The sequence below is a fragment of the Dromiciops gliroides genome, chromosome 3 (assembly GCF_019393635.1).
Source record: "Dromiciops gliroides isolate mDroGli1 chromosome 3, mDroGli1.pri, whole genome shotgun sequence".
NCBI lineage: Eukaryota > Metazoa > Chordata > Mammalia > Microbiotheria > Microbiotheriidae > Dromiciops > Dromiciops gliroides.
Genome location: NC_057863.1, coordinates 589622669 through 589642526, shown reverse-complemented (window position 1 = coordinate 589642526; position 19858 = coordinate 589622669). Strand labels below are relative to the sequence as shown.

Sequence of the window (19858 nt, the reverse complement as noted above, 5' to 3'; positions counted from 1 at the left end):
GCTGAAATAAAGTTTTTCAACTCAGATTTGCTGGGTTTGTGGTGTACCTGCTCATAGGCTCTTGACGGAAATGGGATTCAATTATCCTTTAGGGAAACATCATATTCTATCAGGTTATATACTAAGTGAATTTTTAGAATGGAATTATGCTATCCTGTGGCAAAGTAATTTACTAGGTTATAAGCACTAACAGCATGTAATCTTTGTTTCTTTGTCTACCTTGGGTCTTGACAAATAATAAATACTAAATAACTGTCTTAAAATACATAAAATCCACATGTTATGGGGAATAGCAAATTGAGTAATATACAATCTCAACCTTCAAGAAGCTGATAATTTAGAGAATAAAATATATATACCAAATCCCATCACCTTCCACTTTTTTCTTTCTTTTTTAAAAAAAGTAATAAGCAGGGGCAGCTAGATGGCGCAGTGGATAGAGCACCGGCCCTGGAGTCAGGAGTACCTGAGTTCAAATCCGGCCTCAGACACTTGACACTTACTAGCTGTGTGACCCTTAACCCCAATTGCCTCACTAAAAAAAAAAAAAAGAAAAAAGTAATAAGCAGGGGCAGCTAGGTGGCGCAGTGAATAGAGCACCGGCCCTGGAGTCAGGAGGACCTGAGTTCAAATCCGGCCTCAGAAACTTAACACTTACTAGCTGTGTGACCCTGGGCAAGTCACTTAAGCCCAATTGCCTCACTTAAAAAAAAAAGTAATAAGTATTTCTATTTATAGTTTTGGGTTCCAATTTTTATCCCTCCGTCCACCCCCCCCCACTTCCTGAGGCAGTAAGCAATCAGATATAGGTTATACATGTACAATTATGTAAAACATTACCATATTTGTCATTTTGTATATGAAAACTTTAATAAAAGGGAGAAAAATGAAAAAGTGAAAAATAGCATGCTTCAGTCTGTGTTCCATAAATATCAGTTCTTTCTTTGGAGGTGGATAGTATGTTTCATTGATAGTCCTTTGGGATTGTCTTAGACCACTGTATTGTTGATAATAGTTAAGTCTTCCACAGTTCTTCATCAAACAATATTGCGGTCTCTGTGTACAATGTTCTCTTGGTTTTGCTCTCTTCACTATACATCAGTTCATACAAATCTTTCCAGGCCTTTCTGAAATCAGAAAGAGCTGCTATAAATATTTTTGCACAAATAGGTCTTTTTCTTTTCTTTTCTTTTTTTTTAGTGAGGCAATTGGGGTTAAGTGACTTGCCCAGGGTCACACAGCTAGTAAGTGTTAAGTATCTGAGGCCGGATTTGAACTCAGGTACTCCTGACTCCAGGGCCGGTGCTCTATCCACTGCGCCACCTAGCTGCCCCACAAATAGGTCTTTTTCTCTTTTGGCTTCCCCTTTTTTTCTACTTTTCTTGTTGGCAGCACCACATAATCCTTGATGTCCATGCTCAAAACCTAAACCATCTCCAATTCCTTCATATACATCACCCCACACATCCAATTGATTTCTGAGTCCTGTTGAATCTACTGCCAAAACAAATCTTTTATCCATCTATCTGACCTCCTTTCCTCTTGCATCCAACTAGACCCTTCTTACATCTGTCTTGGACTATTTCAATAGCCAAATAACCCTGCTATCTTAAATCTAATCTCTCCCTTCTACTACTCACCCTTCACACCACTGAACGATCATAAAGATAATCATTTTAATATGCCACATAAGATTTTACCTGTCTAATCAGAAACCTTTAGTGATTGTCCACTGTCTACCAATTAACAGGCAAGCTTCTGATCTAGATATTTAAAGGTTCTCTATAATCTGCCTAAAAACACCTTTTACCTATTTGTACAAACATATTTATAGCAGCTCTTTTTGTGGTGGCTAAGAATTGAAAATCAAAGGAATGCCAAACAATGGCTAAACAAGCCCATTAGGGCATTATCTATGTGACTCCTAGGTCATAAGTGACAATTCAGAACTCTCATATAATTTGGATTAATTTTCTCTCACTCTTTTCTACTTACCAAAAGCAAAACAGAAACTTTATCTAGTTAACCCTCATCAGTTTGATTTGTTAGTATTTGGAAAAGCTCACCTAAATCACAAATATATTCCTTAAAACAATTCAGTTACAAAAATATTAAACATTCATCCTGTAAAGAATTGATTGTTATTTGAGGTTTTTATGCCTCAGAGAGCACTGGCCTGGGGCTCCACCCACTGGTTGTAGCCCTTGCCAGGGCTCTGGCACCTCACATCATCACCACATGGGCCTGGCAAAATTATAATGATTGGAATCCTAGTGAGGGCAGTCATGTGACTGTCAGAGCAGCCATCCCATTGGCTGGGACTGTGTGGGGTGTTTCTAGGTTTGGGGGAGGAGAATTGGGCATTCTAGGTGGAAGCTGGAAAGCGACAGGCATTCTGTTGCATATTTTCAGCTGATTCCTGGGCGGTGGTATTTTTCAGATATTATAATTTCCCTTTCCCCATTTTATTTCCTTTCCCTTGATCCTACTGATCCTGTTTGTGGTTTTTTTTTAAGTTCATTCTTGTTAAAATAAATCTTGTTCTGTTTTGAGGGAGGCTGCCGGTTTCCTTCCTTGCCCCAATATTGCAGCGAGCTGCTTAGCTAGCACTCCCCAATTAAAAATCCTAAAAGTGCTTTTTGGTGGTTAAGACTTCTCCATTAAGTGATGTTAGTCTGTAAGTATTTATTAAGTATCAACTATGTGTCAGGCACTGTGCTAAGCACTGAGGATACAAGAAAGTCAAAAGACAGCCCAAGCCCTGAAGGACCTTACCACTTAATGGGGGAGACAATTTGCATACAAGATTTATCAAGTAACACTGTAGATTATATCTCTATCTCCATCCCACCTTTTAAAGGAAGCTTTTCCCAATCCCTTTAGTTCTAGGTCATTCCCTATAGGATATGTATGTGTGTGTGTGTGTGTGTGTGTGTGTGTGTGTGTGTATGCACGTGCACATGTCTATTACAAGGGATTAGGTGGGATGGAGATGCGTATACACATACATTATATATGTATATCTAGGGGGCAGCTGGGTGGCACAGTGGATAGAGCACACTTACTAGCTGTGTGATCCTGGGCAAGTCACTTAACCCCAATTGCCTCACCAAAAATAAATAAGTAAGTAAGTAAGTAAGTATGTATGTATGTATGTATGCATGTATAATTTATCTATATAATAAGGTACATTGGGTATTTAGGAGGACTAGCACCTCTGCTGTAAGGGCTTTTTATTCTCCACCTGATTCACCCAATTCTTACCTGTGGCTCCAAGAAGCTTTAGCTAGCAGTAGCCACACTCCCCTAAACCATCTTGGCAGATGGGCTAAACCAGGTCGAGGATAATCAGTAGGTCTCAAACCTGTTGGTGAGTTAGGGAGATGTCTACCTCAAACACGTGAAGACCTCCCCTCCACCCTGGTAGAATGGGCAGATGAGAATAATTTGTTATGATAGCCATGAAGGAGGCTAAAGTAGGGGCTGTGGAGTACTTAGATATCAGAGAGAAGCCAAGGTCATCCAATGCATCCTGGGCCATCGCCAGTCATCTTGACTTTTGTTCTTCAATGATTGGAATGACGCCACCTGCTGGAGACTTACTGTAGAAGAGTTCCGCCCATGAAGCGAAGGTCTTTGAGGGCAAGACCAGGAGTCTTTTCTTTGGCGTCAGGAAGTGACGTGGGCTAGTGGGAGGAGGAAGGAAGAGACTGGCGCTTGGTCTCAGGCTCTTTCCTTTGGACTCTGGTGGAGAGCGGGGCTAGAAATGTGCTCTCCCTTTAATAGATAGGAATCTAGGCCTTTCTTCTCTCTTTATCAAATTCTTATTCTCCTTAATAAATGCTTAAAAGTCTAACTCTTGCTAAAGCTTATAATTTATTGGCGACCACTCATTGGATATTTTAGACAGACTAGCTAGAATTTTAGCCCTTAACAAGAGTGAGGCTGATGACTTTGTGTAACTCTGTTCACTTAAATCCAATTCACACACAAGATGTCACCTATGGTGTCATTTTTCCTCTTTGAAAACAAAGGACAAACAACATGTGTAATAGACACATACTCTCTCTAAACAGTACATATATACTCTGTGTGTGTATATATATTGATATATACATATATATATGTATGTATGTAACACACAAACATACATATACACAGACATACAAAATAATCCCAGAGGGAAGACACTAGAATTAAAGGAACTGATAAAAGGTTCCTGTAGAAGGTGGGATTTTAGCTGGGATGTGAAGGAAGCCAGGGAAGCAAATATGAAAAAGGAGAGAATTCCGGGCATGGGGAACAGTGAGTGAAAATGCACTGAACTGAACGAATCTAACCATTCTGAAGAATGATTTGGAACTATGCCCAAAGGGCTATAAAACTGTGCATACCCTTTGATCCAGCAATACCACTGCTAGGTTTATATCCCAAAGACATCCCCAGAAAGAGAAAAAGACCTATTCGTATAAAAATATTTCTAGCAGCTCCTTTTGTGATGGCTAAGAATTGGAAATCAAAGGGATGCCCATCAATGGGGGAATGGCTGAACAAGCTGTGGTATATGATTGTAGTGGAATATTATTGTGGTATGAGAAATGACAAGCAGGATGATTTCAGAAAGGCCTGGAAAGATTTACATGCACTGATGTATAATGAAACGAACAGAACCAGGAGAACTTTGTGCATAGTGACAGCAATACTGTTTGATGACTTATCTATTCTCAGCAATACAATGATCCAAGACAATCCCAAAGGACTGTCAATGAAGCATACTATCCACCTCCAAAGAAAGAACTGAAATTGACTGAACACAGACTGAAGCATGCTATTTTTCATTTTCATTCATTTTTTCCCTTTTATTCAAATTTTCTTATACAAAATTACTAATATGGTAATGTTTTACATAATTACACATGTATGACCTATATCTGACTGCTTGCTGCCTCAGGGAGAGGGGAGGGGAAGGAGAGAAGGAGGGATAGAATCTGGAACTCAAAACTTTAATAAAATGGTTATTATCAAAAAAGAAAGGGAAAAAAAAATTTTAAAAGGAAGGAAGAAAATGCACAGAACTAGGATATAGTGTATCTTGTGTAAGAACAGCAAAGAAGTCAGTGCAGAGGGGCTAGAAAGTAAGGTGTGAGAAGACTGGAAAGGTGGGAGAGACGGCAGGTGACTTTATATTTGATCCTCGAGGTGACGAGAAACCACTGGGGTTTACTTATTGGGTTGGGGTAGGGGGAGAGGGAGGAGACAATGCCTTGGTTAGACCTGAGTTTTAGGAGGATCAATTTGAGGAGTGAGTAGAGGACATATCAGTTATTGCAGTAGTCCAGGTGTGAGGTGAAAAGAACCTGCATCACCCCAGTAGCATTGTCAGAAGAGAGAATGGGGCACATACAAGATATGTTATAAAGGTAAAAAACTCACAATGCTTGGCATTAGACTGGATATAAAGGTTGAAAGTGACAAGTACCCATTTGTGCCCTTTTCTTTTTAAACCATGACCCAAACTAGACACTGAGCTCAATTTTGTGTTTTTTCCCCTAACTTCTGAAAGCATTCTCAAAATATCTAAAACTATTCCTAGATTCAGTAATTAAAACAGAAAAATTCTCTCAACAACAGATTTGTATGAATGAAAAGTACATTAGGATTCACAAGAAGAATAAACGTTTGTGATTGAAAATAGCACTGTATTATAAAGTAGTAGTAGACAGAACATCTTTTTTGTTATCTTGACTGTTCCAGTTTGTTGCTTTAAAATACAAATTTTGCAGAGAAATGCTTGCTTATTAGAGTTAAAAGAACAAAAATGAGTCATACAGAAAATTCTGTTCAGATCATAAAGTTAGGGGGCAGCTAGGTGGCACAGTGGATAAAGCACAGGCCCTGAATTCAGGAGTACCTGAGTTCAAATCCAGTCTCAGACACTTGACACTTACTAGCTGTGTGACCCTGGGCAAGTCACTTAACCCCTCATTGCCTTGCAAAAACAAAAACAAAAAAACACAAAAAACCCAGATCATAAAGTTAGGGTTTGATATTTCTCATGTCCAAACTTCATGTTTAATACTTAAATAGGATGAATCTGCACATCATATGTAAAGCTTTTGTTTTTCAATCTTAAAAATATTTTATTATTTTCCAGTTACTTGTAAAGATAGTTTTCAACATTTATTTTTATAAAATTTTGAGTTCCATGTTTTTCTTCCTTTCTCCCTTCCCTCCCCTCTCCCCAAGACAGAAAGCAATCTGATATAGGTTATATATGTACAATCATATCAAAACATTTCTGAGTAGTGGATAGAGCACCGGCCCTGGAGTCAGGAGTACCCGAATTCAAATCCAGCCTCAGACACTTAACACTTACTAGCTGTGTGACCCTGGGCAAGTCACTTAACCCCAGTTGCCTCACTAAAACAAAAAACAACAACAAAAACATATTTCCCCATTAGTCATGTTGTGAAAGAAGAATCAGAACAAAAGGGAAAAACCACAAAAAGCAAAAGCAAAAAAAGTAGAAATAGTATGGTTCAATCTACATTCAGATTCCACAGTTCTTTTTTCTGGATGTGGAAAGCATTTTCTATCATAAGTCTTTTGGAATTATCTTGGATGATTGTATTGCTGAGAAGACATAGGTCTATCATAGTTGATCATCATACAATGTTGCTGTTATTGTGTACAATGTTCTCTTGGTTCTGTCCACTTTGCTCAGCCTCAATCCACTTAAGTCTTTCCAGGATGTAAAGCTTTTTATTAAAAGGCGTTTTTGGAATGCTATTGCTTTAATAAAAGTTTAGAAGGTTCTTTTTTTCCTGTCTTGCTAAAGTCTTATCAAAAAATTGAAATGTACAGTTTTAGTATAAGAGGCACACATTACACAAAAGTCATACCAATAATGCAATACAGAACTAGGTTCCTTACCATCAATATTAAGCATCATTTTCCACATGGCAGGTCGGACAGACTGATGGAATCCAAACCATACTTCCCTGCCCCCTCCCAGAGGGTGATCATATCCTTCAGGAGCAGAAAAAAAGGAACGGCCCACAGGGGTGTACCTGCAAAACGAAAACAAGTCACTTTCTGTGTTCAATTGGTCTTCTACATGAAGTTTTAAATGACCCTTAGAACATATTAGAAACTTTAATTGTAACACTGTAAAACTATATTACTAAAAGAACAGAAATGCCAAATATATGAAAATAAAAGGAACATTTTCCTGGTTGGGAATAATAAAAAGGACCCAACTGGATTGTAACCATTCATCATATTTTAATGTTAAGTCATTATTTTAAAAACTCATTTAGTGGAATGAGTGTTTTATTTGGACATTCCAAGAAGTCCACATAGGTTCAAAATTCAGGAGTTCCATAAGCATAAGGAAATGTTGTCATGGAACTGCTGATACGTAAAAAGCTACTATAAACAAAAGCAATGGAGACATTCTTCTACAGCAGAACTAAATATGAGGTGGTAGCATGTGATCAGAGATGCAGATTTGGAGTTGTCAAGACCTGGGTTCAAGTCCTATCCATGACACATACTGGAAGTATTTCCTTTGGCATATCAATTAACCTCTCAGTGCCCCAGGCAACACCCTAAGGGTGTAAGTTGCAGAGAATGTGCTGACTTGTAATGATAGAGTTTTTTCACTTGGGAGTGAAATGCTAAGTCTGGTTAAATAAAAAAAATAAGACTGTATTTCCATTCCTATTCTTCTTGACCCCTATGCTGCTTCTGAGAATGCTGACCACCTATCCTCCTAGATGCACTTTCCCTTCTGGGATTTTTTGACGTTACTTTTTCTTCACTCTGTTCCCCTAAACTCCAATCTGAGTATTCTAGTCTGTCTTCTCATTTTCTTGTCTCATCTCCTCTACTCTTCTCCCCCCTTCCTTTCACTTTTCAATTAATGTAGTATTAAAGAATGGAACCGTCCCTTCTCACAAGAAGCTTACATTCTAATGGGAGGGGTGAAAATAAGTAAATATATATACACACAACATAAATATAAAGTTAACATAAATATATACAAAATAGTTAAATACAAGGTCATCTGAAAGAGGGGCAATAGTAATTGTGGGGATGGAAATCAGGAAAACTGTAAAAGTTTCACAGAAAAGACAGTTCTCTAGCTCCATCTTAAAGGAAGAGAGGGACTCTAGGAGGATGAAAGCATTCCAGGTATGTGAGATGGTCAGGGCAAAAGCATTATGATGAGAGATAGAGTAACATGATTGAAGAAAGGAAAGAACTCAAGTTAGACTAGATCAGAGAATGGCAAGTAATGCCTGGAAAGACCAGTCTTGTAAAGCCATGTTACAAGAGGTTAACTGGTTATAAAACTAAACAGAGGAATTTATATTTTATCTTAGAGGGAATAGACGCCCTCTAGAATTAACTGAGTAGGCAGATTATATGGTCAGATCTATGCTTAAGTAAAATTACTTGACAGTATTATGTAAGATGAACTGAGAAGAGAAAATTGAAACAAGGAAACCAGTTAGGAGGCTCTTGCATTATAATCTATCCAAGAGGTGATGAACTAAGGTGGTAGTTATGTAACTGTAGAAAAGGGGTTGGATGTGTGGAGGTAAAAATAGCAAGAGATGGCAACCAAATGAATATATGGAGTGAAGGAAAATGAGGAGTTGAAGATCATGCGATAATTAACAATGTGGGATATTAGAAGGATGGTAGCACCACCATCAGAGATTATTGTTTGTACTTTGTTCTTGAAGAGGACCATGACAGACATTGTAACTTGCAATGAACTGGATTTAAGAGAGGAAGGACTGTGTAAAGTCAACAGCCTCACTCTCTCCTCCACAGCTATCTGGGTCCAGTGGCAAAATATATTATCGGGATGACTGGAGATGGCCCTAGATGTTTTTAAGGCACTTAGGTGATTTGCCCAGGATCACACAGCTAATAAGTGTCTGAGCTGAGATTTGAACTCAAGTCCTCCCACCTTCAGGGCCAGTGGTCTATTCACTGCATCACCTAACTGTCCCTCATCAGAAAGAGGGAAATTTAGAAGAGAAATGGGTTTTGGGAGAAGATAATGAGTTCAGTTTTGGACATGTTGACTTTGAGATGTCTTCAAGATATCCAGTTTGAAATATTCAGTTCAACTGGGGATTGAAAACTGTAGCTTAGGGGAGAGACTGGGGCTGGATTATAGATCTAGGAGTCACCAGCATAGAAATAATAGCTCAAGGGGCAGCTAGGGGTGGCGCAGTGGATAGAGCACCAGCCCTGGAGTCAGGAGTACCTGAGTTCAAATCTGGCCTCAGACACTTAACACTTACTACATGTGTGACCCTGGGCAAGTCACTTAACCCCAATTGCCTCACTTAAAAAAAAAAAAAGAGTAACTGAAATGATAGCTCAAACTAAAGGAGCTGATAAGGTTACCAAGAATCAATAGAGGGAGATGAGGGCCTAGAATGGAGCCCTGAAGAACACCCACAGTTAGGGGGCATGATATGGATAATAAGCCAGCAAATGAGACTGATAAGCTACAGACAGGAGAACTAGGAGAGAGTTGTCACAAAAACCCAGAGGAGAGAGTAGTCAGCAGTGTCACATGAAACAGAAGACAGGTTGAGAAGAATGAAGACTGAGACCAGACCATTAGCCTTCCTGCCAAGACAGCTGCCTGAATGGGAGGAAGATAGCCTATGTTTACTCCAGCAAGACCCTAAAGTGTGAAGCAGACAGAATGATAATGATCAAGAAATCCAACGACAAACTATACTAAGTGATTTCTTCCACCTGAGAACTGTATAAGAGGTCAGCCAGAAGCTCATACATGAATGAGCCTACCAGGGTGAGGGCAGAGTGACCAAAAACAGGCAACTGCAATCTGCAAGTCTCTATTTCCTGAGACAGCAAGAACAGAGAGTTCCCTTAAGAAAGCCTATGGATAGTTGGAGAGCCGCTGGGGGCCTGAGACCAGCCCAGCCTATATGTTGCTTTAAACATTTTATTTAAGTTTTAACTTTTTTTGCAGGGCAATGAGTTAAGTGACTTGCCCAGGGTCACACAGCTAGTAAGTGTCAAGTGTCTGAGGCTGGATTTGAACTCAGCTCCTTCTGAATCCAGGGCCAGTGCTTTATCCACTGTGCCACCTAGCTGCTCCTAGCCCAGCCTAGCCTAAAGCTGACCACAATAAAACAGTCCTCAGACCTGGCCAGCCCAGGCCCAGGGGCTCTAACGATCCTAGCATTCTGACCTAACATGTCAAAGAACTTCTGAAGATCCTATCCAGTCTGAATCTCAATGATACAGAGGGGCCTAACCTTGGGAAGAAGTCAGTGCAAGAATTCAGGTCACCCAGGGTATGAGTAGGATATTTTTAGCTTTAAAAGCCCTTTACAACCTAATCCAGTTTATGTGTCCAATATCTCACTACCTCTCCCACAAGCTGTGATCCATTCTATCTGGCCTTATTCTCCCAGTCTCCATGCCTTTGCACTGACCATCCACCGTATCTGGTAAGCACTCCTTCCTCATCTCTACCTCAAAGAATTCCTTCAAGAGGCAGTTCAAGCACCATCTCCTACCTGAAGCCTTTCCTGATCCCTGTATCTTCCAACGACAACTAGTCCCCTCCTTCCCTAATTACCTTATATTTATTTTCTTTACATTTATTCTGTATATGCTTATCTTTGTACTAGCTATCTCTCCATTAGAATACAAGTTCCTTAAGAGAGGCTCCATTTTTTTGTATTTGTAACCCAGTGCCCAGCACAGTGTCTGGCAAACAGTAGGAGCTTAATAAATTCTTTTTTTTTTTCTTTTTTTTTTACGGGGCAATGGGGTTAAGTGACTTGCCCAGAGTCACACAGCTATTAAGTGTCAAGTGTCTGAGGCCGGATTTGAACTCAGGAACTCCTGAATCCAGGGCCGGTGCTTTATCCAGCTTAATAAATTCTTACTGATTGGTTGAGCAACAGGATAAATAGCTTTTAAAATAAGGTGTTTGAAATATACAAAGATACTGCAGCATAGTGAAAAGAATAACAAGTTTGGAATCAGAAGACCTAAGTTCTAATCTAAGTTCTGACACTTACTGTGTGACCGTGGGAAATTCTAAGCTTTTGTTTCATCTGAGAAATGGGAATAACACATATATGACCTAATGGATAGGATTTTCTTGAGGATGAAATTAGATAACATATAAAACATTAGTAGGACAAAAAACTATAAAAATTAATCAGCTAAGAGAAAGGATGAGTATCTTCTTTATCACATATCTATTTTTACCACAAGTAGCCATCAGAACACAATTGGGGGAGAGGCGGGGCAAAGGGGGTTAAGTGACTTGCCCAGGCTCACACAGCTAGTAAATGTCACATGTCTGAGGCCAGATTTGAACTCGGATCCTCCTGAATCCAGGGCCAGTGCTTTATCCACTGCGCCACCTTAGCTGCCCCCTCAGAACACAAATATGATGAATACTGACACAATGAGGTTTATGATTTCAAATCCTGAAGGAAAATACATCTGTACTTCAGATGATCATACATGTAATGCCTGATCAACATAGGAAAACTAATGAGGGCCTTTCAAAGAAAAATATGCACAAATCACCCCTCATTTTTTAAAAATACAAAGAAAATAAGAGAACCCACTTCATGGAGGGTAGATGTCGTAGCACCACATCGACAGCATGAACAGGGTTAGTGCTGATTGGTTTGTCTAGTTCTATAGGCTCAGGTAAAGCCCGTCCTGTCAGAACTTCATGCAGCAGATGCCAGCTCACCCGAGACACAAATTTTATTGACACCTTGAAAGGACGATCTTTTCCACCCTCTCCAGGCAACGTAACATCTAAATCCACCTGTTGGGAAAGAAAAAGAACCAAATCAAAACATAACAAGATACACACATGTTCTCTGATCTTTAATTACAAGTTCTCCACTAAGGTCCAATGCTTCATCATGGCATGGGGCCGACAATAGCCTACAAAGACTATGCCAGTAGAAAATAAGCCCTATCCTGCACCAAACAAACAAACAAAAAAAATCCACCACAACAAAAGAACTTCAAATATGGTACCAGATTTTAAAGAAAATTTTTGGTGGGAGGACTAGTGAGGCTGAAGTCAGGTGACTTTATCACCAGAAATGGTGGCAGAGGGATTGATTTTTTTTTTTAGAAGAAACTACTAAGACTGTTCAAGCAGAGATACGTGTGAATATAATAGACAACATCACAAATGCCTTAAAATATTAAAGCATTAATTTAAAAAAACAGCAAAGTAAAAGTGGAAACTTACATGAGAGCTTTTAAAAGTGCATACATTAGGGGGTGGCTAGGTGGCACAGTGGATAAAGCACCGGCCCTGGATTCAGGTGGACCTGAGTTCAAATCCAGCCTCAGACACTTGACACTTAGTAGCTGTGTGACCCTGGGCAAGTCACTTAACTCCCATTGTCCCGCCAAAAAAAAAAAAGTGCATACATTAAAATTGAAAAGCTTTTGTACAAGAAAATTAAAGTCACAGAGATGATAAGGGAATCAGTTGAATAGGTAGAAATATTTACATCGACTACCTCTGATTAAAGGAAACTATCCAAAATATATATAGGGAATCAATACAAATGTCTAAAACAAAAGAATTCCCCACAAACCTAATATGGTCGAATGATATTAACAAACAGTTCTGGGGGCGGCTAGGTGGCGCAGTGGATAAAGCACTGGCCCTGGATTCAGGAGTACCTGAGTTCAAATCCGGCCTCAGACACTTGACACTTATTAGCTGTGTGACCCTGGGCAAGTCACTTAACCCCCATTGCCCTGCAAAAAACAAAACAAAACAAAACAAAACAAACAGTTCTAAAAAAGATAACTGTAAACTAATGATGTCCATATGGAAACATTTCCATATCATTAAAAGGAAAAAAGCAACTAAACAGTCTTTGATGCTTCACCTCACATTCAGAAATTTGGCAAACATGAAAAAGGAAGGGAATAGTAAATGACAGAAGCAAACATATTGATGTACTGTTAGTGGAGCAAACGTTCTAGAAAGTAATTTAAACAAATGATTAAAATGTCCATATGCTATGACATACACAGAGATCCCATTGCTAGGCACATAGTTCAAAGAGACAGTGGCAAAATGAAAGATTCAATAAACCAAAATATTTACAGCATCATTTAAAAAAAAAATAAAAAGGACTGGAAGAAAAAATAGATGCCATCAACTAAGGAATGATTAAATAAATTGTGTTACATAAAATGTAATGTAATATTTCTGTGCTGTGAGAAACAATGAAAAAGAATACAGAGAAGCATGAGAAGTCATATGAACTTATATAAAAGTGAAATAAATAGAACCAGGAAAATAATACAATAGCTACAACAATATAAATTGAAAACAAAATTTAAAGTTAGTACTGTATAATTATGAACAAGCTTGTCACTGAAGAGGTATGGTGATAGACCTCACTTCCATCAAGAATGCTACATATAATGTTGGAAAGGGTTGACGTGTTGTTGATTTTTTTGGCTGAACTTAGTTTTTCCCTTTTTAAAAAACTCTTTGTTAGAGCAGACAGATTTCTGGGAGGAGAAGGCAAGAACATAATAGGAAATGAGGTGCTATTAAAAGATAAATAAAACTTTTCAAATGTCTATTATTATTCACATGGACAATACTAAATAAGCATTTTAAATGAAATAACGCAAGACTTATCTTGCAAGGCATAAACACAGATTTTAAATTTAAATGTTATTAAACCTTAATAATAAACATTGACAACCAACTAAACTTGTTTAGTAATGGTCAATTGATGAACATTTATTAAGCATCTTCTAAGTGTCAAATTCTGTACTAAGTACAAGTGATTAACCTCCCCCAACCCCCCAAAAAGGCAAAAGAGATTCCCTGCCCTCAGAGACCCCACTATCTAATGTGGGAGACAAAACACATACATACAAACAAGCTGTAGACAGGATAAATAGGAAGTAATCAACAGAGGAAAGGCACTAGAATTAATATGGACTGGGAAAGGCTTCCCATACAAAGTAGGATTTTATCTGAGACTTCAGGGAAGCCAAGAGGCAAAGAATTCCAGGAGGGGAAAACTGCATCTCTTGGCTTCAGGCATTTTCTTGAGCAAACTAACAAAGTGCATTTAAATTAATTTTCACACATAAAGGATCATAACTTTTCAGCCCCATCCTGGAGGTTACCATCAGAGCTCTTTGCTTTTTTTCCTCCCTATTCATTCTCCTTCATTCTATTTCTCTTATATGGACATAGTGTGTAGTATTTTTCTAGTTCTATTTTTTTTTGGCTGGGGGGGGGGGGGAAAGGGAAGGTGGTTGGCTCTTAGTAAAAGCACATCTATATTAATAAAAACTGCAAAAAGTATGAATTTCTTACCCCAGTAGTTGCTACCGGAAGTGGATTGGCTGTATAAAGGCTTCTTTTCCCATCATAAACTGGTCTTCGGTCTCCGAATATTGTTACCTTAAAATGTTGAACCATTGAGTCAACCACTTCCCTAAAGAAGAAAAAACAATATTAATATGAATGTCTATGTGAGGCTGAAGGGAAAAAAGATAATAAATCACAAATCTTTAGTATCACGTTTAGTATCACCTATTTAGCTGAATCAATTTTTGATAAGATTTAAGAACCTGTCAACATTCTGAAAGGAATTTGGTTTTCTGGAAAATTATTATCCAAACAATGTGCTTCTGGGGCAGCTAGGTGGCGCAGTGAATAGAGCACCGGCCCTGGATTCAGGAGTACCTGAGTTCAAATCCGGCCTCAGACACTTAACATTTAACTAGCCGTGTGACCCTGGGCAAGTCACTTAACCCCAATTGCCTCACTAAAAAAAACAAACAAAACAATGTGCTCCTGGCAAAGATTAGATATTTTGAGAAGGGAAGAATGTATTTGGCTGGATAACTTGTTCAAGAAGGCTGCCAACTGAAATGAGGGAGAAGGCAGGAATAAAAATCTAAAAATTGTAGAGCTAGATATCTGTTAAAATTGAGACAGTGGAATAGGCCTCATAGCTGAAAATTTTAAATTATTCAAAAGAATCAGGTATAATAGGAAGGGTAATGAAATAGCATTGTACATAAAGAAGCTTTGCATATATAATTCTATGGAAATCCATAAACCTGAAGTCAGAAGTACAGTAAGACCACACTATTGCCTGATAATCTTTTTTATTTATTTCTGAATCCCAATCCCATTCACACAGCTGATCTTCAAACCTTTTGTACTCTCTTTAGGCTTCTAACAATGCCCTCATTTCCTCTTTTACTAAGAAGAAGCTTTAATTCCCACACCGAAATTTCTTTCTATTTTCACCTATTCAACCATCCAACAGGCATTTAGTGACTGACTGCTATGGAGATACAAAGACAAAAGCAAAATACTGCCTAACTTCAAAAAACTTATATTTTTATTAGGGTAGAGAAACATGAGCATAAAATTAAATACAAAGGGGCAGCTAGGTGGCGCAGTGGATAGAGCACCAGCCCTGGAGTCAGGAGCACCTGAGTTCAAATCCGACCTCAGACACTTAACACTTACTAGCTGTGTGACCCTGGGCAAATCACTTAACCCCAATTGCCTATCTAAAAAAAAAAAATTAAATACAAAATATAAATACAAATTAATTTTGTGAGGGGGAGGGAACAACACTAACAATTGACATCAGGACAGACTTCCTGGAGGTGATACAAGTTGAACTTTGAAGGATGAAAGGGATTCTATAAAAGGGAGATAAGGGAAGAATGTATTCCAAACATGGGGGACAGCCTATGCAAAGGAATAGAGATGAGATACTTCTTTTTTTCTTCTTCTTTTTTTAAAATAAAAGTATTTTACTATTTTCCAGTTACATGTAGAGATAGTTTTCAACATTTGTTTATATAAGATTTCCGATTTCCAATTTTTCTTCCTCCCTCTCCCCCTCCCCTAGACAGCAGGTAATCTGATATAGGTTTTATATATATATAATAACATTAAACATATTTCTGCATTAGTCGTTATAAGAGAAGAATCAGAGCAAAAAGGAAAAACCTCAAAAAAGAAAAACAACAGCACCAAAAACAAAAGAAATAGTATGGTTCAATCAGCATCCATATTCCACAGTTCCTTTTTCCCCCCCTGGACTGAGAGCCTTTTCCATCATGAGTCCTTTGGAACTTTCTTGTACTGTTGTATTGGTGAGAAGAATCTAGTCTATCACAGTTGATCAATACATAATGTTGATGATACTGTGTATAATGTTGTTCTCTTACTCATCATCAGTTCACGCAAGTCCTTCCAGGTTTCTCTGAACTCCTCCTGCTGAGATGAGACACTTCTACCCAAGCTAAGTAATACCATATTTTTGTTGAAGATCTTTTCTATACTATAGTTAATAGCTAAGTAAATCTACCATTCCAATACTGAACCTAAACTAAAAGAATACCAGCTAGATGTAGATTAATCATATAATTTCCCCACTACTCAGGACTCTGGAGCTTAACTCCCCTCCATACACACCATCATCTAGTCACCATATCTCCCAATTCCGCTTTTGCACTGGCTGTCCCCATCCCTGGACTGCTTGCTTTTCCTTCTCACCTCAGATGCCTGGCTTCCTTGGGTTCCTTCAACACAGTTTAAATTCCAACTTCTTGCTTGTTCTACCCTCATCCCTTAATTGCTAGAATCTTTCCTCTGAAATTACCTTCCACGTACATTGTATCCATCTTGATGTACTTGTTTCTCACGTTGTCTCCCATTAAAATATGAGTTCCTTGAAAGCAGGAACTGTGTTTTTGTTTTCCCTTACATCCTCGCTATTCAGCAAAAGTGATCAGAACATAGAAAATTCTTAATAAATGCTTGTTGACTAACCAAATGGAATATAACAGATCTGCAAGTCCATTTGCTAAGACACATAGAAGAATTGTATGAACACAACCACAAAGCACTTTTACAGAACTACAGACTTAAATAACTATCCCCAAAGGCTCACTCCTGGGTCCTCTTCTCCTATACTATTTCACATGGTGATCTCATCAATTCCTATGGATTCAAATATTATCTCTATGTAGATGATTGTCAGATTTATTTGTTCAACCTTAACCTTTCTAATGACCTCTAGTCTCTCATATCCTATTGGATATCTTGAACTGAATGTCCTACAGAAATCTCAAACTCCATATTTCAAAAACTGAACTTATCTTTTCTTCCAAATCCACCCCCCTTCTAAATTTTCCTATTAAAGGAATGTCCATCAATTGGGAAAATGGCTAAACAAGCTATGGTATATGATGGTGATGGAATATTATTGTGCTGTAAGAAATAACAATCAGGATGATTTCAGAAAGGCCTGGAAAGACTTATATGAACTGATATATAGTGAAGTGAGCAGAACCAAGAGAACAAAATATTGTTTGATGAAGAACTGTGAATGACTTAACTATTCTCAGAAATACAACAAGATCTAAGACAATCCCAGAGGACTAATGAAGCATACTATCCACCTTCAAAGAAAGAACTGATATTGATAGAACACAGAAGCATGCTATTTTTCACTTTCTTTCATTTTTTCCTTTAATTTTCTTTTTTTGTTTTTTGGGGGTTTTTTTGTGGGGCAATGAGGGTTAAGTGACTTGCCCAGGGTCACACAGGTAGTAAGTATCTGAGGCCACATTTGAACTCAGGTCCTCCTAACACCAGGGCCAGTACTCTATCCACTGCACCACCTAGCTGCCCCAGGAAGGATAAAATTTGAAACTCAAAACTTTAAGTAAAAATGTTTATCATTTTTAAAAAAGTAAAATAAATGGTCATCTCCTTAAACAAAAACCCCAAAACTTTCCTATTACTGTCTAGGATACCACTATTCCTAGGCCTGCAAGTCAGAAGCCATTCTTTTTTTTTTTTAAATAATAAACATTTTTATTTGGGAGTCATTCTTTACTCCTCACTCTCTCACTACCTCCCACCCTTATTTCCAATCAGTGGTCAAATCCTGCTGTTTCTTCCTTCATAATATCTCTCACATATACTTCTCTCTCTTCTTTGACAATGCCATCACCTTAGTGGAGGCCTTCATCATCTCACGTCTGAATCATTACAAATAGTTTGCTGGTTGGTCTCTATGGATTCCATGGCTTCCTTCTAGCCCCAACTAAAATCCCACCTTTGACAAAAAGCTTTCCTTATTCCATTTAATTCTAGTGCCTTCCCTCTGTTGATAATCTTCAATTTATCCTGCTTCTATCTTGTTTGCACATTATCTGTTTGCACATTGTCTCACCCATTAGAATGTGAGCTCCTCAAGTGCAGGGAATTTTATTTTTGTCTTTCTTTGTATCCCTAGCACTTAGCTCAGTTCCTGGCACATAGCAGTTACTTAATAACTATAGATGACTAACTGACTTAGGATATTACAGAACTCAGACTGATCTCTCTTCACTACTCCCAGCTGCTTTTACACTTGACTCAAGAAAAATTTCCTAACAGTTTAAGCTATCTCAGGAGGCATTAGGTTCCTTCAGAATAGGTCTTTAAGGGAAAGGTAGCTGACTACCTGGAGATAATGCACTAGGTATTCCTGATCAGGTAAGCTTTAGATTAAAGTCCTCCTCCAAATTTGTCATTACATAATTCTCTTCATTTCCAACTGACTACACTCCTAAGGACTTCTCCATATGCCCCAGAAATCTCTTCATCCTGGAAGATTACTTCAGCCCTGGAATGCTCACCAAAGAAGTACCCCCAGGTCCTGGGCCCCTCTCCCAGATTGAATGGCTCCTCCCAAAACCTCTATTCAAGGAGGGGCTCAGATCACTGGTCTATAAAACAAACCAACCCTTAAACTGAGCTTAAAAGGAGGACAAAGTTAAGAAAAATAAGGAATCAGAGTCTCTAGGGTCCTATTTATTCAGCTCTAAAATGTTATAATTTGCCAAGATGGCCAAAAGTTAGGAAAGATATCTAACTTTATATGTAAAAGTCCACATATAGTCATTCCAAATTTTGTTCTGTCATAAAAAGAATCATTCTTCCTTTCAATTAAGATGTATTTAGATATTACTCCAAGATCATTTTAAGCTCTGTGAGGCATTCAACTGGTATTTGTCAGTTTTCTAACTTTCTAAGTAAAACAGTGAACAATAACTATAGTTATCGATATATTTTGTTTGCTATAGTTTCCCCAAGAGAGCTAAGTACTCAGAGCAGTACCTAAAACTAAGTTTCTCACATTTTCTTGGGTCTTTCCTCCAAAATCACATCACACAAAAGCATTCTATACATGCATTGGAGCAACTACCCCATTGCAACCACTAATATTCCTATAATAATTGGAGTAGAATTAGTATATCTATTAAAAATACCTTTATACAGAAAAACACTAGTTTCTTTTCATCAAATTAGCCCATTAAGATATTACATTGTGGGCAGCTAGATGGCGCAGTGGATAGAGCACTGGCCCTGGATTCAGGAGTACCTGAGTTCAAATCTGGCCTCAGACACTTAACACTTACTAGCTGTGTGACCCTGGGCAAGTTACTTAACCCCAATTGCCCTGCAAAAAAAAAAAAAAGAAAAGAAAAGAAAAAAAGATATTACATCGCAACTAAATATTTTATCATTTAATATCTGTCTTCACAATATCTCAGCAACAAAAGGAATATTAACCTATAATTTACAGAGTAGCTATGGACAAAACGGCAAGCAATTAGCACACTGATGATACAGGTCAATGGCACAGCTTCAAAAACATTCAGATAGGATGTCATTTTCACTGTCTTTGTTCTACCAATTAAATATATGGTGGTGAGCTTAGTCCTAGCAGTCTTG

At 38.2% G+C, this 19858-nt stretch overlaps 1 protein-coding gene across 1 annotated transcript in view; it reads right to left on the bottom strand.

The window, feature by feature from the left end:
- LOC122751134 (protein argonaute-3) overlaps nt 1-19858 on the bottom strand; it is a 110461-nt gene that overhangs the window by 49817 nt on the left and 40786 nt on the right. Inside the window, exons 3-5 of the mRNA XM_043998073.1 lie at nt 14414-14534; nt 11652-11860; nt 6934-7070 (exon numbers count right to left, since the gene is read on the bottom strand). Of these exons, the coding sequence (XP_043854008.1) occupies nt 6934-7070; nt 11652-11860; nt 14414-14534 (467 nt within the window). The remainder of the gene's footprint in view (nt 1-6933; nt 7071-11651; nt 11861-14413; nt 14535-19858) is intronic.